The sequence below is a fragment of the Diadema antillarum genome, unplaced genomic scaffold (genome assembly GCF_040938485.1).
Source record: "Diadema antillarum isolate AM-2024a unplaced genomic scaffold, OU_Dant_1.0 scf00000087, whole genome shotgun sequence".
Classification (NCBI taxonomy): Eukaryota; Metazoa; Echinodermata; class Echinoidea; order Diadematoida; family Diadematidae; genus Diadema; species Diadema antillarum.
Window position 1 is genome coordinate 972,488 of NW_027270976.1, and position 23,140 is coordinate 995,627.

The 23,140-nt window shown below is 37.4% G+C and overlaps 1 protein-coding gene across 1 annotated transcript in view; it reads right to left on the reverse strand.

Moving 5' to 3' along the window:
• The window catches only part of LOC139718033 (uncharacterized), a 46,314-nt gene that overhangs the window by 22,372 nt on the left and 802 nt on the right, over positions 1-23,140 (reverse strand). Inside the window, exons 2-6 of the mRNA XM_071629523.1 lie at positions 5,497-5,633; positions 3,961-4,072; positions 2,634-2,729; positions 915-1,006; positions 128-193 (exon numbers count right to left, since the gene is read on the reverse strand). Of these exons, the coding sequence (XP_071485624.1) occupies positions 128-193; positions 915-1,006; positions 2,634-2,729; positions 3,961-4,072; positions 5,497-5,633 (503 nt within the window). The remainder of the gene's footprint in view (positions 1-127; positions 194-914; positions 1,007-2,633; positions 2,730-3,960; positions 4,073-5,496; positions 5,634-23,140) is intronic.

Below are 23,140 nucleotides of genomic sequence, written 5' to 3' on the forward strand. Positions count from 1 at the left end.
GATTGAAACTTAAACTTGAGTGAAATTGCCCTCAGGAAAGTGTCATTATAGTCATAATATCAGACAATGATACGAATGCGACATATTTCACAGTTCATTCAACTCCAAAAGAGATGTTTATACTCACAATTAAGGTGATTGCAGCATCTGTTCTGTCAAGAGGAACTCTGATTGCTGTTGATGTTCCATTTACCTTCAGAAAAAACAGACATATTCAGGCAAGTCAGTTGATGTTTGACATTATCTGAGTGGACATGTGGGTAGTAACTGCTGTAGCTGGATCAAAACATTGCATCTTGATTAAAGATTTAGTACAGAGCATTTCCGACCTGTGGTTTTCTTTTGCTATATTGAAATTTTGTTATACCTAAACAGTGAGGTGCATAAAGATATATAGATGATACTTTTTTGACCGAAATGTTTACTTAGTTGTATCAAGTATACTTTTGTAAATTTGTATATTTCGTTATGACCATGTTCGTTAAATACCGGAAGTGCAGTGTATGACCAAATTCATAGGAGTCTATGATGGTTGATGAAATTCTTCTCAACCACACTCAGCCATTGTTCTGTGTGCAGCTGATCTCAGTGAAACTACAATTAATTGATAATTCCTCTTGAAGTGACTTCTGTTTAAAAGTAAAGAAGACTTTTCTCTTCATCCCTAAGGAGATATCAATCAGTAATGTGTTTACAATGTAATCTGTCTACATATTTCAACACCTTCTGCTTTTTGTTTTATAAGTTATTTGCAGACTTGTCGTCATTTCATAGCTTTCATCCCTTCCAATTCCTTCATTTTTCTACGATTGCCAACTCGATCATCTCTAGATCGGTTTTATCTTGGAGGAATAGACATGAAACAAAAGGCAAGAATCAGAACTAAATGAAGGATATTTACGAGGAGAGCATACCTCCTTGATAATGTCCCAATGATGAAAGGATCTTGCCGACTGAGGATGAGCTAAAGCAGAGACGGAGTATGTGTCTACAACTTTCTCCCAACCTGTTGCAGACAAAGAAATGTGCTTGAGATATTAGAAAAATACCTCACCAATTTCAGCTTAAACTCAAACACATGGACAAACACACACCCACGCACACACAAGCACGCACACACACACACACACACACACACACACAAATTAATGTATTCTATATGTTTTATTACTTTTTTTGGTACCTGAATGATTTGTTCAATTAATTTTAAAACAATAAGATTACCTTAACCTGATGTCATGTGAAGCATAGGTACCATGTGTGGCAAACTTTTGATATACCTGTATGATGTACTCTAACTTTCATCTATGATCAGCTAGTTTTGAGCATTACACCCTGAACTTTCCTTTTTTTGCTCCTTTGAAAAAGAAGAAAAAGGATTTGAGAGTGAAGCTGCCACAAGGAGGAGCTGTCATTAATACCACACAGAGAAACTAGAGAAGCACTCTAAGAGCGCAGATCTCCGTCAAGCAGCTCATTTCCACCACTGATCTTGTTCTTCCTTAGAGATCAGTGATTTCCACCCATACGTACAAATGTGTGCTGAAAGTCACCTGATTTCCCAATACAGAAGCCTTTTGTTACATCATTAACTTCAAGCTGTGCGGCCGGCCTCACCCTAGCAGAAACTAGAGCATGCGCTTTAGTGCACATATCCAAACCTCAGAAAATGCACAGCTTGAACTCCCAAGTTCATTCACCCTACCTGCCACTATATTGGAAATCCTTCATAAAATAAATGAAAATTCCTGAATCACTACCAAAATTTAGTCATCTATTCCTTGTGTCATTCTCAACCTTTCCTGTAAGTTTCATTTAAATCCGTTCTCAACTTTTTGAGTTATTTTGCATACATACAAACAAACCAACAACCAACCAAATAAATGTCAACGAAAACATTACCTCCTCCCTTGGTGGAGGTAATTATGATAAAAGACAAATATCTTGTTACTTTCATACTTGCCACATTGTTATGACTGCAATCCAAATATACTGACAAAATAAAAGCTGAGATGGTTTGGGCAAGTAATTTGAAGAATGAATAAAAAAGACCAATATTTCATAAAAACTCCATTATTCTTCTTGTCAACAAGAGACAGTAAAATCCAACAATATGCAGGTAGGTAAGAAAAAAAGAAAAAAAAAGAGAAAGAAAGATAGATAGACAGATTAATAGATAGATAGATAGACAGATAGATACAATGTAGATACACAGACAGACAGATATATTGATAGATAGATAGATAGATAGATAGATGGATAGATAGACAGACTTTAATAACTACTGTACATATAGATTTAACATTTGGTGTGCTGAAAAAAAAAAAAAGCTCATGAAGTATGAAAATTGCCTAAAAATGGTTTTATTCAATTTTGGCTGGCCCACAATTTCTACCATGTAATTGATTAGTATAATAAGCCCAGAAGAAGAAATTTCAAGTAGGATCTTTCAAAAACATTGTCAAAATTGCAAATTAATATCAGGGCTTCACCACTGGCACCAATGGTAATTTCATTAGCAGAATAAAGATCTGTAAGAAATAAGAAATTTAGCTGCCCCCAAAAGCTTGCAGGCTAGGATATAATGATAAATTCCTTGTAGTACTTTGATTAGTCTTGATGGATCCACTTACTTTCTGGGGCCCTCCAGGATAGGTTAACTACCACCTCGCTGGAACCTTTGGAATAATTCTCAGACACAATTTGGACCGCTGGCAGACGTAGCTTGTCTGTGATTGAGAAGGATAAGCAAGTTTCAACATGCATTGCCATGAAATAATCAAACTCTTTTCATATCTTGTAACAGAATTTGCTAGGTAATCAACACAAGTAATGCAGACAAAGAAGATAATGAATCTCTTATGTGTCTGTTGACAGGATGACAGAAAAATCACAGCTATTTCCTTAAAGTTGGGCTGCGGATAATAAGGCAGATTTTCACTCACGGTACTTTGTCTAAGAGCTACAATTAATCATGATGCTTTAAATGTCCTCATTACAAAATGACTCACAATTTGACAACACAGAATGGAAACAAAAATCCTATAAGCTCACAAGTTCTAAAGCAAATCAAGAATACAATGCTTCATTGTGTTTGAAACAGCCAGTAAGTTAAGATCTACTCTAGACAGTAGATATCACCCTGTCATTTCTTGCCCATAGTCAAACAAAGAGCCTGGTAACCATACACTTGAAGTAGGCCAGGTTTGAGAAGAAATGGAATCCCTTGAAAAAATGTACTTTGTCAGCTCCTGACTGTTTTGCTCTCTTTTTGTTATATTCAATATCTTGTCGAATAGGATTTCACTTCGCATTGAGTCTCATGGCTATCTGTGGTAGGTTCTTCAATTCAGTCAGTTTACAAAACATCAACACATTTCAGTTTGATTTCCTAACGTGATTTGTTTAGATCTTCACGAGGGTCCAAATCATCTTGGGTGCCAGATCTAATGCGTACATTGTCAGAACAATAAAATCTCACACTATTTGCATGAGGGATAGACTGTCACATCTGAATGAAAATTGATCTGTTTCCTGCTTTGCAAAACTGGAATAATCACAGGTGGACTTTTTAAAGGAACTATCATTGAATATTATCAGAAGTCTGGGTTAATCTCAAATCTCAGTTCAGATATTTCATATCATGTGAATTTGTCTTTTTCAAAAGCATGCTTTTTAAAGAAGGATGTTGCCGTAACGTGACAACACCACCACCAACAACAACAACAACAACAACAACAACAACAACAACAACAACAACAACAACAACAACAACAACAACAACAACAACAACAACAACAACAACAACAACAACAACAACAACAACTTACAGGGCAGTTAGAAACTGAGGTACAGCAAGACCTGGGAATGTGACTTGCACTTTTTACAAATATCTTATGCATTGCTTGATAAACAAAGACAGGAGGAGAAGCACACACATGTCAAGGAGGGCCTTCTCACTCGTTAGTATTGGTTTCCAGACGGTACCGACTCCGCCAACATTGACGGCCGAGATCCTCAGCTGATCCCTGCAGAAGTCCAGGTTAGACAGGCTTAGGGAGGATTTGGGGGTCTGGGGAGGAGACAAGATCGAAGCTGAACTTTGGCTAAAGGTGGTTCATTCTTATCTCTGTGTGACTAGCCATCGATGGATCATGTGGCTCAGTCAAGGAGGGATGGTGAGGTGGGCAGTCAATACAGTGAGATGGGCAGAGAGAATAAAAGACTTGACAACAGCCTTTGACATGAAAGACTAAAGCTAATCCTATCTTGTGCCTGGTGATGCTAAGTGGATATACAACATTTATAGAGTAATCATATGGACTGAATCAAATCTCAATATTATCATATTCTATGTTCTCAGAATTAGACGAAGTCCCTTTTAATCCGCTCAGGACGGACTGATTTTGCTACAACATGCATTTCCCACAGAGACCTGCCTGAGTAGTCTCGGGACTTGTCCCCAAAAAGGGATATTTTTTGGGGGGTTTTATCACACTTACTCATGAAAAATATCTTTTGGAAAGAGAGTTAATGACATATCACAACTTTTGATGATGATACACTCATCTGAGAATGAAAAACATGAAAACTATAAAGGCACTTTTTAGCCTCTGATTTGTACCTTTATTAGTCTTTAATGATTCAACCTCTTAACTAGCCAAGGAAATGAATCAATCTGAGTGGATATGAAACATGACGCCACAAGGGAAATAGAATAAAACAGAAATAAGTGGCACTATGATAAACTTGCTCTACAAGGTTATCTGCTCTCAGTCTGAGAAACAACCAACTTGCTAAATCTGTCTTTTTAATGATGTTACTGGGCAAGGTAGTGGAAATGGGTTGTTTGAAGTCTTTGCTGAAAACGTGTACTGAGATACCTCAAGAGTAATTCATCACTGACTACCATTTTCTGCTTAAGGCTTTGTAATAAACAGCTATTACAAACACACAAGAGAGTGCAGTAAACAGATAAGGCTTTAATTCTATAATCCATCATATTTCCTCTATACAAGAATAATGTACATGGCTACTACACACTGCCAACAGCTGTAGCTTGTTATACATTTGACCAAAGGATAGTGACTCTCTTTCATAAGTTCATATTTCTGAAAAAAAGAAGAAGAAGAAACACCTCATTCAAATCCTAACATTTTCCTATTTGGGCCATAACTCATTATGGCATTAACTTGGTACCTTATACAAACCAAAACTTGGCTTCAAGTTTGTGGAGGAATAGAACAGTCACAGTCAAAGGTCACTGTTATATGAACAGAGTAAACACAATTTTTTGAATCTCTTTTCATTGGCAGTGAGTCTCAGAACATTTGTGCCTATATAAATGAGAAAAGCTTGCCAGTAAATTAGGAAACATTTCTCAGTGTGGGTGCAGGTTCTCTGTATATTTTATGCAATCCCATTGGCACCAACACTTTTTGAACATTCTTTGAAGGCACATTACATTTAAGAGATATGAAAGAAATGAGGGGTTACCATGGCAATGGTATGCCAGGAAGGACTGGAAGAAGACATCTTCTGTAGAATGTGGATGGAATAGTTCTGGGTTGTCCATTCGAGCTGTAGTGGACCGAGATGAACAATGTCCCTGGCCCAGGACACTGTCTCTGAGTCTGTGATCAAACAAACAAAACAACGAGAGAGTTGAAAGCAGGAAACTTGAACACTGTGCACTCTGAAGTCTCACATTAACCCTGCTGTTACTATCTGTGATCACTCTGAATACAATTCCAATGGCATCTTGTGATGTTGGGCCTGGGAGGGTTAATAACAATACCTTGGAAGTGGGCATTAACTAAGACCAAACTCATTTGCCCCGATGTTCCCACTAATGAGCCATAGCCTTTTATTTGCTCCAACCAGTGACATCTGTGTTATCCCTAGCTTGAATAAGCGCAGAAACATGTCTTTGGCATGTTGTAATACACTGGATTCCATCATAGTACAGTGGCACTCGTTTTATGCTGTGACATGGCATATCTCCAGGGGCAGATCCAGGAATTCCATAAAGGGGAGGCGCCTTTACAAAATTGGAGGGAGGGGCGCACATACCCCCTCCCCACTTTTTTCCTTATTTCTTTTGTTTTAACAAAAAATAATGAGGGGGTGCGCGCCCGGCGTGCCCCCCTCTGGATCCGCCACTGGTCACAGCAGTGTACGTTGCCATGTTATGTGGCACAGAACTGTGATGAGTACGAGTACATTGTTGCCAGCAATACAGAAACAATTTAATGAAGATAGACCTAGATTTAGAGATGAAAATCCCCCAGGATGGAATCTCTTCAATATTATAAGTGTACACTGTTTTTGTTATATATCCTAATTAAGGAGTTCTGATAATTCTACCAAACTTACCATGTTAGATGTAAAGAAAATATATTTCTACATGGCTAGCAAGCCTGAAATGAAGAAGGGTTATATTCATGTCTGAAAGAGAGTGTCCCCAGAGAGAGAGAGAGAGAGAGAGAGAGAGAGAGAGAGAGAGAGAGAGAGAGGGAGAGAGGAAGAGAGAAAGAGAAGGAGCAATCCAAGTCTAATGCTTCAGAGGATGACCTCAATGAAAAGAGAATCAACATCCATTACCATGGCAACAAGTCCCATTTGAAAGTAAAGGACACTTTCTCTACTATTAAAGATAATACATGGCAAATTGTCTTGAATGATGTGAATGGTATCTATCCACTCCATCACTTGTTGCTAGGATACCAAGTTCACATGGTGGGATGTGTGTTGGGCATCAGTCTACTGGGGGCTGGCAGGGCAATGCCAGCTCCCTCACAAGCATACAGGAGGTTTACGTCTACCTGATACCTGTGATTTCACATCTGTCCACTACAAATATATAGTAGTCTCAGCCAGGAGGAGTAAGGCTTATATGTGTAGTGTGTGTTGTGTGTGTGAGGGTAGAAAGAGTAGCCTTGTGTGCTATGAAAGTGTCACACCATTATTAGCATAAAGACAAGAAGGGTACTAATTACAAGGCTCCCACATGGAAGTCTTGACCTACACTTATTCCTATTCTTATCTAAACCACTCTGTTTCCTTATGACTGAAGGTAATGCTCAAAATGCACAAAATAAGAGGATAAAAATGCATGCAGTAGAATTATTGTCGCTGGACGATGCAACAATGACAAAATGACACATAATAAATTAATGTGTCTTCAAATTAATGATACTTGCCTCAAGTTATTTTCATTGCAACTGATTTACAAATTGTCCTTCATTGACATGAATAGAAACTGATTATAAGGTGTTTGAGTAGTAGCCATGATAAAATCTTGGGCATACATGCTCAAGTGGGGCACAGAGTGATAGTTCTCCTATAGCAGTGGGTACTGCAAATTCAAATTAATGATTTTTTTTGTTTTTGTTTTGGCATGGAGTTATTTCTACTGCAACTAACTGACAAGACTACTGCCTGGTACTCACACATTGAATAATCACTGTTTATTTCTGTCAATGGAGGACAATTAATCAATCTATGGCAAAGTGATTGTTATTTCTACTGCAACTAACTGACAAGACTACTGCCTGTTACTCACACATTGAATAATCACTGTTTATTTCTGTCAATGGAGGACAATTAATCAATCTACGGCAAAGTGATTGTAATTTCAAGCAATGTCACTTTCATTGGAGATATTTCATACTAACTTGACTGAATGATGATACAGGGCTTGGAACACTTGATCTGTAAGAGTGAAAAGAGGAGATATTCAGGTGCAACATTAACATCATGACATATTTTTGGTTAAATAACTATTTGGAGAAAGTGAGTGTAATGAGAGAGTAAAAGCTTCAAAAGAATTATTACATGTTGTAAATATGTTAAAGGTCCTGTTTACCTCTGGGAAAAGTGATTCAAAAAATGTTCAAGATATCACATTTGATACACATGTGTAGGTCTGCTGTATCACAAAACATCCAACCGTATAAACATTTTTGCAATAAAGCTTAAAATATAAGGAGATATCAGTATTTTTCTCATGAAACCATAACTGTAGATGGTTTAGTCTGAAAACATTTTTATTATGAATATTGTTCACATTTCGTGTATTCAATGATACTTAACATTGATTATACAGATTCAAATTTTTACAGTGGTTGCTTCTATCCCAAACTCACATTTTAGAACAATTTTAAGGCACTAATGCTGGGTTTTTGTTTCACCTGCAAATGGTAAATTATACCTTTAAGCTAGCCTAAAATACTCAAGCACACATCAACAGAATAAGATGAAAGGAAACTGCAACAATAATGAAGTTGGTCACCTTGAGTTTGTGTGTGACTTCAAATGGTTTCTTTGCCTATAATCAAACTGTCTGTAAATGACATTGAGGTAAAAAGGTGAAGTGTATATAACAAGTGGTGTATACAAATATACCCTATTAGCATTGATTCCTGCAGTGCTAGGGTCGGAAATACACAGACCAGTCATTTCTTTCACTGCTGTTTTTTTCTTATCAGAATCAGTCTGTGACAATATCTATTTCTCCAGTGTCCCTCACTCCCAAGTGAGGCAACAAACATACACATATCATACATTTTATATGCTCTTATCAACTTTCCCCTTCCTTTCCCTAATTGTTCTAAGTCTATGAAGCTCAGGAAAAGAGACATCTAATTTATCGGTCTTTATGTGTACTAAAACATTGTCTTATCAAAAGAGGGTCTCAAAAATGAATTTTGAAAAGTGAGTGAGTGCATGTTTGAAACCATTCGTTTAGATAATTGGGTGAACATTTGACCTACACAAAACTATCTATCTGTCCTTGTTTAATGCCTGTTCTTCAAGCTATATTGTTTATACGTTGTGATGAGCATATAACTATCTCTAACAAAATGAATAAACATGCAGAGTGAGACATAAACAAACAAATATCAAGTGAGGCGGAGTAAAAACTTACACAGCCTGTTGTGTTGGCACAAGTATCACGGCAACTGTCATTCCATGATCCCTGCGAGTAGGAGATAAATAAAAAAAAAAAATGTTGAAGAATGCATGAAAGTTATGACTTAAAACACATTGTTTAAATTATATCTTAAAGCATAAAGGAACCCTAGATAATGCATTTGATGCATTCCAAATGAATAACGACATAATGTATCTATTAAAATAGCAAATGATGACAAGTAAGCATGCTTTCTGTCAAAGTCCATACACCCCTAGCTCAGATATCATACTAACTAAAACGAGTAAAATAACACCTTTCATTACCATTGCATGAAATTAAAGGGTAATGAAACCCAAACGTACATGTGGATTGAGTAACTGTAGCAACAGCGATGTTTTGAAGAAAAAAAATCAGACAATCCATACAAAAGTTATAATTTTTTAAAAAGTTTTCAGTGCAGTCATGTATGGAAACTTATATATAGTGAATATAAAGATAATTCCACAACATTTCATTTTCTAAAGAAAAGCAAACATTCCCTCGACTTATAGCTGACATATGGTAAGGGTAAAATTATTCCCCCTGCTTTCTGAAAGCAATAAGTCAAGTGCTCTTCCAATATACTATAAAAGTGAAAATATCTTATTTTCTTTTAATACATTTTCTCTAAACCATTTTTCATACGTGATATCACAAAGAGTTGTAGTCTTCTCATCCAGCAATGGCTGCACCAAAAATTAAAAAATTCATAACTTTTGAACAGATTGTCTGAATTGGGTCAAACTTTGCTGATGTGTTGTACTAATATTGCTGCATTTCTTCAATTCACATATTTATTTAGATTTCATTCTCCTTTCATGCTATAGACATTATACACCAGCAGCAGCTGGAAACTCTTTGCATATGTGACTGAGCATCACAAAACTATACAAAAAGTCACACGACCCCTATTGTACTTTGGGACTTACAATAGGTGAATGGATCAAAGTAGTCAATTCTATTTTCTGAAAGAGCAATCATTCTTCTGTATAATTCATAACTTTTGGATCATAACACAAACTGAATATTTTCTTTATTGCAGCTTTTCTAAAACACTTTTTTTTTCAACTTGACTTATGCTTTCTTGAATTTGCAGATTCGAAGCATGAGAAACCCTTTACAATCTCTTCACTTTCAACTCTAATAACTTTTGAAAGGATGATGCTATTGTGTTGAAAGTTGATAATAGTCACTCACTAAGTGCTCAATTTCAGCTTAATCTGATAATTCCTTCATAGTGGCTGCTGTGGAGCTTTATATCAGGTTCTTTGTCCCATTCATTGCACAGAGCACTGGTGGGTGGTGAGATTATAAACTATACTTAAACAGAGATGCCTCGACCTTTAAAGACTCTTTTCTCAGTAAACACTTTGCCAAAGGGTGTACTTTCTGTCTATTATTTAGATAAGCTGAGAAAGTCCACCTGTATTGTGTAATACATGATATAAAAGCTGAAAGTTGGCTCTTTTAGAATCTACACTTAGATAAAAATCTATGTCTGGTGACTTCTTGGTGAATTTGTGATGCACAGTTTCATAATGTCCACTTCCTAACTGGTCAATCATATTTTGAGATCACCTGTTCTTATAAGTTCACTCTCTCACTGTAAACATAAACTAAATAGCAAGCTTTTGTTTGTGTGAAAAACTCTTGAAAGAGAATAACTGTTTAAACTGTATACAAGGGTGAAAAACTCTTGAAAGAGAATAACTGTGTAAACTGTATACAAGGGTGAAAAACTCTTGAAAGAGAATAACTGTTTAAACTGTATACAAGGGTGAAAAACTCTTGAAAGAGAATAACTGTGTAAACTGTATACAAGGGTGAAAAACTCTTGAAAGAGAATAACTGTTTAAACTGTATACAAGGGTGATATATCAAAAGAGACAGAAGGAAAAAGTAGAAAGCATTTATTTTATTTCCACCTCTCTAGATTTCCTATGCATGCCAGCCAATAATAATAGGTATATTGCAGGTTAATAAATGGTTCAAAGCAACCTATAACTCTTTGACTTTTGTATGCTCTGATTGGCAGACTATGCTATATACTAGGTCTTGTAAGAGTCCTTAAACACTTTCTGCAGTCTTACAGGAGGACTGAGTACAGAGACATGATACTGGGCCAAGGATTAAGGTGGCTGATGGTAGGTTTTCCATCTCAATAGGACTTAAAGTCATCTCTCGTCTGCGTACATGGTCTTTTCACTACCATCTACCTGGCATGAGACCTCCGGGGCATGGCTACCTGGGAGCATCAAGGGGTTGTCATCAATATCAAGTGGTGGAAATTTCTCAAGCAGCCTTGGTAACATCACATCACGCATGATGATACTATGCAGGGATCAGGCTCTACTTTGAGCACAAAATGTCCCTCCTGCACATTCTTCCGTTTGAACCTAATGATGACTTTGCTCATAACCACACACAAAAGTCAATCAGGGACTAAAAATGCAACATCTGAACATTCTTAGAACCAAGATAAACAGGGGGAGGGTAATACCTACATACATAAACAGATACATTATGAACATGTGAATATTCTATCTCAAATGAATGTTGGCATCTCTTAAGGTATGCCAAAGCAACTTTCCTCCTAGTGAAATAAATATTGGTTTCAGATGATACATAGCATGCATGAGCAAGGTAAGAACAGCATTATGCCTTTATCAGATCAATACTTTTTGGGTTTACATTTCACCAGGTAATCATTAGTTTTGCATGCAGAATGATATTCATTTGATTTGAAGACAAAAATGAAAGTGGACACTTGATATCAATGCATCAGCTAAGAATGACATTGCAGCTTGATGGTATATGCTGGCGGTTGGATACACACGGCTGTCAGACAAGGAGCCAATAACAGTTGATACTAACAAGAGATCCACAATAACCCTTGATTAGTGAGGGACATGAGCCCTTGACTATTGATCAGGATTAGATTGGAATTCAAAAATGCCAGCTATAGGATTATGAGACAATAACATCTTTAGCAAAAACATGATGCTTCATACTTCAGTTTTTGCAACATACATCATACAAAATTACCACTCAAAGGGCTTTTTACCGAGAATAATCCTTTCATTTGCAGAGGGATGGTTAGTGATTTCAACCATCGTAGAATCAATTATCGAATTACAGAAATTTCTCTAATAAATAGAGAAGATATGAAAGGATATCATGACCTGTGCTAATCAAAAAAAAAAAAAAAAAGCTTTGTCACTTTTCATTAATTGTCTTTGATTGGACTTCATGCCAAGCCAAAAACAGTCACTGATCTCATCACTCTGGAATGTAGGACATACAATGCAGAAATATAGTTACAAAAATAGACCAGAATGCAATTTATCTCTCTTGAAAATTTTATTTTCTTTTTCCACTTTCACTTGAGAAACATATCAAATACTATTTCAATTATAATATAATTGTAATCGGTGAAGTGTACTCACTTTATTGGTACTAAGTATTGCTTCCTGCATTTTTCATCTTTTCTTTATTCTACACATTTATCATGCTAATATTTCTGAAATGCAAATGGCTGATATGCTTTAAGGGTCTTGATAAAAATGAATGAAAAAATAGGTTATCAACTGTTTCAACTATGGACAAGAATCAACAACAATTCTCCTTACACTTATTCAACCATACAGAGAATACTTGGAAGTCTTCTAAACAGTTCTCTAGAAACCCAAGAGAAGGAAGTATGTGAGGCACCACTGATATATGGGTGCTTTATATGTTTCCCTGAGCAAATCTGATGAATGGGGAAACATGGTCAGTGACACAGGTGGGCATGTGATTGAAGTCAGAGGTCCTCATCTCATCTCATGAGATAGAAGAATTGGAGTAGACAGCAAGGTCAGGATTCTATCAATAACAGATCCATTAGAAATGCCTGATGGAACTTTGAAGTGGGGAAGGACTGGGTGCTGGATGAAACAATGTCTACACCATAGCCCTAAGGTCATGTGATCTTAATACAATCAAAAGAATGGTGCCATACTGTCATCATTAATGTAAGGCTTTTCCTGTCTAGCCTCATAGACGGTCATTGTGAATGGATCCTTCAGGGGTATTTAGCGAGGTACATACCATTGATGTGTCATAGATTGGCAACATCGTATAATGACATGTAATATGGGCAAAGCAGTGACAGTAAGGTTTATTGACTTTCTCATACATCATGGCATGATGACCAATCTTACTTCATCCACATGATAACTATTCAGAGGGAATCACTTAGATTATTATCACTGAATGATGATAACTCACCACAAGGCCAAAGAAAGTGTGCGTAAGATTGCTACCTTATACATTCAGCAACCAACAACTTATCTTTTTTAAAATAAGGACATTTAGACATCTCCAGGTTTGTTTGGGTAAAGGGGAGGAATTTAGTCTAGGGTATAAATAGGAGCTGAAATAAAACAGTCTGTTAATTTCTCTTCAGTTTTGTTCGAGTCACCTGACTTAATAGAGTGTCCGTATGCTCATTATATGCTAGAGGAAATGTACTGACCAAGTGTCACAGGGCATGGGGAGAAAACTTCTGTCATACAGTTACAATTCATCGTCAGCTTGTAACTTTCCTGCGGAAAGATGTCGGCTTAGGTGGATGGAGTAACGCAGTATGATATGAAACATGATGGTTATGTAAGGTGACTATTTCTGCTGAATGGGTTTTATGACACCGTCCCTTGGGTATGCATCGGGGGCTGTCAAAGGGGCTAGAGTGATACAAGTGGGCAATTGACCCAAAAAAAGAAATACTTCTCTTCATCTACGTGCTGAGCTCAGGTTAGGTTCCACCCACTGAACTTTTATATCTTAGAAGTTTGTCAGTGCCTCTTGTTCTCTTTGTTGCCTTTGCTGTTCCTTGACTAAAAGACTAGCATATTTCATGATGGATTGGAGCTTGTGAAAAATGTCTTCTACATTAAGCTACTTACACTAGAAATGCAAATGGTAATATATCTACTACAATAAAAAAAAAGAATTATTCAAATTTTGATTGCAGCCCACTGCATGCATCTAAAATGTGAAACTATGAGCAAGGATACGCTAAAACCAATTTACTCTTTTCAAGATGAGTGAGTCAAATCTTAACTCATCACCTAGCCATGAAAACCTGGCACAAGGTTGATGAATCTTATTTTGTGTATCAGTGTGTCATTGACGAGCTTCTCATAAGATTTCTCCAGGATGTTAGAAAGGTATCTACAAACTTTAAGCTTTGTAGTCTACCTCATTCCAGCAGGATCAAGCTTGATGAAACCAAAACCATCAAGGGTTTTAACAGGCTTGTCTTATTTTCCTATCACATTAGCTGGCTCTTCTTTGTCTCAGAAAGCCAAGTCTCTCATCCCAGCTTCTAGATGGGATGCACAAAGACACTTGGGATATCATGACTGAAAATAATAATTGAAATGTAATGATGTTAATGTAGGATTCACTCAAGGTGTTATTGCATCATGATCATTAAGCAATGTCTTCATTAGATCCTTAATTCACTAAGCTAAGACGGGTGGAAGGAAACCTTTCTTGGCAGTACAGATACAAAGTGTCTTGAAATCAGGCTAACCACTGGCTTGGAAAATCAGGTCTTTGCTGCCGAAGGGTAACAGGCAAATATGTATAATGACCATTTTGCAGTCTTTTCTGAATAACAGTAAAAGGTCAATGAAAGAAAACAAGATGGTGGATTGTAGATCTTTATTGTACAAAGTGGAACAGACTTGTATTTATGATAAGTGGATAGAATAAGAACAGTTTATCCACAGTTTTCAATAAATGACTATTCAATTCACTATAAAGAACACAGGAAAATTTGCAGATGATGTTTTCTGCCTTTGCTTATCTTCCATATGATAATGAAAAATTATAAGATACACACGAAAGTATGGAAATGATAACATCAATAGCATATTTATTTCATTCATTAAACCACTGTAAGAAATGTTATTTCAATGTACAGATATTTTTGTGAATGAGAAAGTCACAGATGTTTTCGCACAATGTTGTTTTTTTTTACAATTTGTCACCAAGGCTAATGTAATTCCACTAATGCTCATTCGATTGTAGTATTTTTACCTGTTGTTAACCAGTGATTCACGAAATTCTAGAAAATTAAACCCTTGCAAAAATAACAGCTTTTACAGTACAGGAATCTACACAGTGAGGATCTGCTTCAGAGCTCTTTTAAAATTGAAGATATTATAAATTTGCTGTTCTGTTCATCAAAGATACATCTGTCCCATTCACTCTGTATTGTACTGATTATTTTCCTCATTTTCATAATCACTGTTGTTTTTTTTTCTCATAAAAGAGTGATTTAATTGTCTATAACAAAGTTTTACTCCATTGTTATTGCTGACAGGAGAGAAAACATTCAAACATCTATCAATATATCATGTGTCTTTATTAACAAAAACCTAAAGCAATAACAATCATATATTCAACATACCAGTGTGTGAGCCAGAATTTGCATGATGTGGTAAGTCGCTTTGTCAAACAACACTCTTGGTGTATAAAAGAATTTAAGATAAAGAACTGGAGATAAGACACGCTCTGACTCTGCAACATGAGACATGATTTGATGCACTTTCAAACATGAGAATGGTCTTGCCCAATACCGGTAGTTCTTCCTTTGTTGATATATGAGTAAATGTGCAAATAAATAATCGGCTTAAAGCAGAGTTGAATTTCACACAGGTTGATGTACTTTCTCCATCTCAAAGCATTCATCCACATAATGCAAGGTTTACTGTGTAGGTTTATGTTCTTAAACCTGGCTTAATGGTCTTCTGTCTGAAATGACCAAATTTATCCTGGTAGGGAGAATTGGCATGAATGACTTTGTGTATCATTTGTGCTTTGAAATGGAAATAAATGAATGAACGAATGAATGATTACATACATAAATGCACACACAAAAACACACACATATGATATACATTATAATATACAAGACAAAATTCAGACATACATGCATATACACATCTTGTATCACCCCACTGGATCTTCTTCTTTCATATTCTAAACTCCTGCGGAAGGGGGAAAATATGCAATCATCCCCCCCCCCCAAAAAAAAAAAAAAAAAAACCCACAAAACTCTTAACACTAGTCTGAATGAAGATATATATATTCACAACATATACACAGCAAGCCCACTTCACAGCTGTATTTGGTTATCACTGATACTACACTCAGCAGTCTCGTGGAAGCCTTTCCAAAAAGGCTGGCTGTTTTTCCTACTTTTGTTTTGTTTTTGTTTTTTCCAATTGGTGGATTATGGGCAGGAAGATGATCTGTCCTCACAGTATCACTTTCACTTCTTACTCCAGCTCCACACATTACAAACTTTCTGCATCTCTTCAAACTCTTCTGGAAAATGCTATCCATCTACCGTGGCCATAGAACAGCAATTTATACTTGTAGTGCTCCCTACCGATTTGTGCTACTGGCTTGTAATGAACAGGTTACACTGAATTTAATAAAGTGTCTTGATGAAATCAAGGATGTAATCAAAACTCAGATCCTCAACAAATGACAAAAGGAAGTTGTTTGGACGAAAGCTTCATAAGAGAAGAATTCCAAGGTCCTTCAGATACTCTCAGCAAACATCCCATTTTATGATCAATATCACTTCCACAGCACTGGAACACTTTCAGTACTTTCCTGAAAACAGCTTTGTTTACAAACAGTCTTTTGCTGGCCAGTGACCATGGAGAGAGATTATGTCACCATTTTCAAAAGGTCAAGGAAATCTGATGATGCGGCTGTGAGAAAAAAATCAGCACAGACAGGAAAGAATGAAACGAAACAATGTCTGTCTGATCTTCCTGGGTTAAACTTATTCTTTTTTTTACCGTTGAAAAGCATCGAGCAAATGCACTATTCCATTGAATGCCAGGGTTGAGATTAAATCAACTTACTTTGTTTCTTGCAGTTTCAGGTATAAAAGATAGCTAATTTTCTCTCATATTTTAGACACACTATAACCATGGAATATGTCTTTAGGTGGAAAAAACAACAATCAAAGTACATCACTGAGAAACAGAGGTCAATAAACCTTTGAATGGAAAATCAGTAATTTCTTCTTGCAGCTTCTTACCAATAGAATAATAAATCACTGATAAAAAGTTGCAAATTACAATTGGTTGCAAGTAATATTGCCCTAACACACACAGCACGGAAAGTTTCTTCAAAGCAATCTTGAAATGGATCACCGCTCCCCTCTATGACTCCCCTAGTTTTTCTATCAGTTGCCTTTTCCTCTCATATTATACGAGAGAAATCCACAGAAATAGCTCTCTTGAGGAGTCTCATGTTCTCAGCTTTCTAGACGTCACAAGCTGTCTACTAATTAAGAGCCCTCAGAACCTTCCAACCCTCAGAACCCTGCCCATGCAGCACACCACAAATCGCTTCACTTCAGAATGATGGATAGTCTTACAACAAGACTTCTCTATTATTACACATGTCCTGTAGCTTCAACATATGGGTATATGTGTGTCTGTGTCTCTGTACAACACTTTTCAGTGTACAGATATAACTGAAATGATGAAGTTAATCTGTTGAGGACAACTGATTTTGTTATATCATGCATTTCCCATCGACACCTGCCCAAGTATACTGAGGATTAGTCTTTAACAGGTAAATACAGTGACACTTTTTCAGTATGAGCTTGTACTATCATGTTTTCTTGATCCATTTGTCCAAGTTTATTATGCTGGCAACCAAACTTGTAAAAGACAAAATATATCAAAGAACAAAATTGTTCAAGTTACTTATTGTGAAATACCCATAGATAGAGATAATGATTGTCCTCTAAGGCTGTTACAGGCAACAACAACAAAATGATAATGATGTGATCAATTTACCCAATGTGGCTATTTTCAAACCAGATGATATTTCTTGCATTTCAACCAGAATGGTGGCTAAATCAATCTGACCCATAAATGTAGTCAGAATGACTCAGACTAACATGTAGGGAAACTTTTTAACCTTACTTCAGAAGATTTATCATCCAGGAAGAAAACATTGTGGCTGTGCTTTTATAGTAAACCTATACATTTATCAGCCCTACATTGTCCAAACGCTTATTGTTACTTCACATCTAAGGAAGACCGACAGCACCAGTCACCTTTTTTCCATACATGCTCCAAATTAAACTGAAATATTCCATGGAGTCCATTACTGCTACAGAGAATCAAACTATGTGTAGAGTCTTCAACTTAAAACTGATCAAACCTTCACACAAGTGAGGGAGATAGGATCTTTCTTTTCAAGAGAGGGGGGGGGGGAGAGAAAGACGAGGCCCCTTGGGGCCAGTTGATGCAGTGTGGTAGGAAGAGACAGAGATAAATCCTCGGCTGAGATTGGTCTCTCTGCCTCTCACTCGAGTGGTGTTCATTTCATGTGACAATGAGGCTGTTTGCGGGTGAGTACCAAACACTTGAGATATAATTACAGTCTAGGTATTACAGTCAAGGGGGTGTGGGGCTGGAAACCAGATAGGGTTGGGATGAGGGCTGGAAGGGGAGTACAGGTTAAAATGGGTGTGTTGGGAGGAGAAAAGGAAACCTTTTAACCCTAATGGTGATAATTCCACTTTACTAATGCGAACAGAAATTGGCTTTGATTTGGAAACATTTACATCATACCGCTATTACAAGTGGTGAAAGCCAGATGAAGCTTCATGATCTGTTAAGAGCATAATCTCTCTCTATCTCTCTATCTCTCTCTCCCTCTCATCTCACCATTAAATACTGGACTTGGCATTTATTCTTTCAAAATCAAATGAGTGATACTGAATTCACTGTGTATTTTCTTGTGTGTCTTTCATAGATTTATCAGTTTACCCACATTTACTTTGCAACACTACTTTATCTGTCATGTTGTAGAGCTAGGTGAGTATAAAGTCAACTTAATGACAAGATATCTCCAACAATGTATACTGAAGAGAAGTAGCCTGACTTTAGTATTGGCCACATCTATCTTGCTATCCTCACACACAGGCAAGGAGTGTCTTAATGGGGGAAAGTTGTAGCAATAGGAGCTGCCTGGTTTTCATACTAATGACATTTCACAGTCCATAAAACTCAAACCTCACCATTCTTTCAATGGTTCCATATATTTGATTATCTCACAAGGTAAGTTTTGAAAGTATTTAGAAACCATCGAAACTAGAGCATTTGAAGGCTACTTCGAGACTCTGTCCTTTGAGCTTTTTTAGAGTTGTTTCATGGTTTTTGGCTCCTTTTTGATGGTTCTAAATCTATCAGTCTTCATACATTTTAACTTTCCCTTGATAGTCTTCAATGGATGTAACTTTTTACATGTTACACACTGTGCAATATGACTGCTAAAACAAACTTCTCTTCTTCAATCTGTTTACAAGGTGTGCAGCATTGCAATGTGAGGAGAGCTAAAATGGTGTATTTTGGTGGAAAACACAGGTTTTTTTTAACCTCTCCTGCAACGCCATGTTTAGTAATACAATCTAGGGAAACATAATACTTTCCATGAAACCTGCAGTATTTTCGAGAAAAAAGTACAAAATACTGCAAAAAAAGTAACAGTATATTTGTAAATGCTATATACTCAGTGGGTTCTTCAATAGTTTTTATCCTTATTTTTTTAAACATAAAATAAACTAATGGTAGTTATCCACTCTATGAGTCCATCAGTGTAATTAGGAGTCAAGAGGTTAAGGGAGGTTGGGTAGATTGGTCCGCCAATGAGTCTCAGCTGGATGATGCAGTCTGAAGGCCAGATTCTGGTATCAACCGTGATTTGCACAAAGTCCCAGATGAGCCACACAACATCTACGCCTTTACTGATCAGACCACTAGCCTCGTCCAAATGGGGGGACCCATCACCTTGCTGTATCCATTACTGTCAGAAGGTCTCTATGTTGCTTCAAAGACGATGGACAACGTCTTAATGATTATCTTGTTTGGTCTACCAGTCAAAGAAAACTCCACTGTTTAAAGATTTAAGTTGTGACTAATGGTACACACTTGAAAACGAAACAATTGAAAACTACCTTGTCTGTCCAGCACCATGAGACTACCAATTATGAGAGCACCAAGTTGGCTATGAAACCTGGAGCAAGGTGGATTGATTTCTGGTTGTCATCTTAATCACTTACAGTAGACATGGTGAAGATTTTCATATTAAACAAACACATGATTCTTCCCAGAAAACTGAGGGATATAGAAGGAGTGCCAACTAAAGTTTGACCAATCAGAGAAAAGATTTGCCCCCTAATTGGAAAGAGTTATCTCAATCTCTTTTTGTAGCAGAAGTCAGACTTTGTCCAGTGAAAAGCAATTATGGAAAGAGGCTGCAACTTTCTGCCGCTATGTGTAATGAAAAGATTTCTCCCCAAGAGACGGAAACACTCCTACTGGTGTGAGAGGAGATACTCTATTTAACATCACTTATATCAGCCATTAAATCTGTACTTGAATGCAGAGAGCTTTCAAGGAAAATGGTGCGAAATAGGGGGATCAGATTTCAGGTTAGAAATTGTCAACAGTAGGTGGAACATGAAGACTTGCTCCCATTCTTGGATTTGTGAAATCATACACTGGGCAAACCTTGCCTGGATAGGCATTCCCTCCTAGTGAGATAATAGAACCCTAGATTTTGCCTCAGGCCAGGTAAGAGATATGAGGTAACATGAATTAGCCTATGTGGACACGCACCCAGGCTCACTAGCACTTACCAGACCAATGCCCACTATAAAGGATGCAGACAGACAGATGTGTTTACAATCATGCAGACCTAAGATGCAAATACTGAGAACTTCAAATCACTTTTTGGTTTACTTTTCAACAGATCAGGTTAAAATCTGTCCTATCCTTATTCATACCCTTTGCTATTGCCCTGGAATTTTTAAGGCAAAAAGTTAGTAGCTATTCTGTTACATATGATGGCTGACTAAGAAAATGACTTGAATTGTGTACTGTTCTCACTCTAGTTGATGCTACATCTGACAATACTTATTATAAAATGAGTTCAAGAATGTAGCCAATAGGAAGCGCTGAAATGAGACACACCTCCTTCCTTTACTTCAGTACAACTGCACTGCCTGTAATCCTATGGTAGATTGCTGATCGTCTGTGCGCGCGGCGGCTCCTTTGATGAATTGCATGCATACGCGTACGCGCTGTCAATCCTGTAAACAACTTCTAGTTCGGGCTGCCGGCCGGCCGGCCTGTCTTCCCTTGTGCATAACATAATATGTGGCGTACGTACGTATAATGTACTATACGTACACTTTGTACAGTACAGTAGACCAAGCGTTTTGGGACCGGACGCGTACATGGAGTCACTTTGAAGAGCAAATCCAACGATTTAGCAGGTTAATTCTCACGCCGTTTTCAGAGTATGTTGTCTAGTAGGCCTATATGAGGAGTCTATATCAAGTCTTTAAGGTAAAGGGTGCATATTCTATGTAAAATAAGTAAGTTTTCATGCGGGTGTCCGGAAACCCAACCCCCCATTATACTTATACTGTATGTGCGGGACTTCCGCGAGTGCGACGTGCGTAAAAGTTTGGGACGAACATCTTCGGACGTCTTGACCCACAAAGGTACGTGAAAAACGCTGAAAAATGATGTTAGTTTTCGAATTTTCGACCCATTTTATAAAACAAATGATGCACAGGATTATTTCGTGGCGTTAGTGTAGGCGTAGCTCACTCTCGGGTATTTACAATGTATGGCAAAATGCACTCGGCTTCGCCTCGTGCATGTTTCACAATTGTAAATACCCTCGAGTGCACTACGCCTACACTAACGCACTCTATCCTGTGCATCATTTGTATAATAACAATATATGAAGGTGTGATGTCATGCAACACTCCGCTGGAAAAGGTAATCGCTGTGTTGATGGTAGTCCTCCTTTAAAGCTTCCAAGACAATATTGGTGTGAATAGAAAACACTAGGAGAGGTGGCTTCTCTGGTCTCCTGCAGAAACATAGCTGTAGTATGCCTTTGGTCACCCTGTCTATGAGCATTCCTAAAGTGGACTGATCCAGAGTTCAAGATTGATATTGTATTTGATGAATAAGTGAGCTATGAATCTTGACAGTGTCCCTATTCTACTATGCTTTTCACTTCATATCAAGGGTATGTTGTTACCTTAAACAACATTTCCTGTACATGTCATCTTTGAAATGCAATACATCTCTTAAATATTTTAATCATTAGGACAGTGTAATGTCCTTGCCAAAAAGACTCAATGTAATGAAATTTGATGGTAAAGGGTCAGAGTAAAGTTGTTTAAATCTATCAAAGGCAATAAATGTTTTTCCCATTTTTCACAGAATAACCTGGGCAAAAAGAAAGAGAGAATGCATTATAGTTTCATGATGGTATCGATGGTCTACAGGCAAAAGAAAATAAAAAACTTACTTGATAAGATAATCCCCTTACAATGACTTAGCTGAAGGACAAGGGGACAATCCTATGAAAGGCGGATGTTACATCGGCATAGAAGGCAAACATCTTTTGGAATGAGACACGTACTATGAAGAGACACTTCCCCGTTGCTGATTGCTCAAGAGAGTGCATGGCCACGTCTCCCTCTGAAGAGAGCCTTCACTGACGACACCGTCATTATGTGCTTTCTAGATCAAGCGTGTCACAATCTCAGACGTTCAAACATGCTCAGCCCAGACGGCTTGCAGGAAGCAGCCGAGGTATCACCATACCCCAGTGTTTGCCTCTTGTCAAATCAGCACACAGGCAGGCTAACGCCAGGCTAACGCCACAGCGGAGGTCGCACAAATAACATTGTTGTCGGCGGTACTTTTCGTAGTCCCAACACCTCTCACTTAAGTGGCTCCTTTCTTGCCAAGGCAGACAGCTCTAAGATATCTATACAAATCAGTAAATATGTCAGCCACACAAGAAGGTTAAACATTCTGTTTTTGTCTTTGAATGAAAGAAAGCGGAATAAGGGTCTTCCTTGCAGGATGTTGACATAAATGAGACTAAAGGTCAAGGAAACTGCATTTTACAAAGTACACTTGGCATTCATTTGGAGGAGACACTGTTCCACTTCATACAGTTTATGCAATCTCTATCTACTCCGTCTTTGTGTGTGTTTATAGACTGCACTTTAAGGCTCCATGAATGACCAAGGCAAACAATAGACACTTACAGATTCGA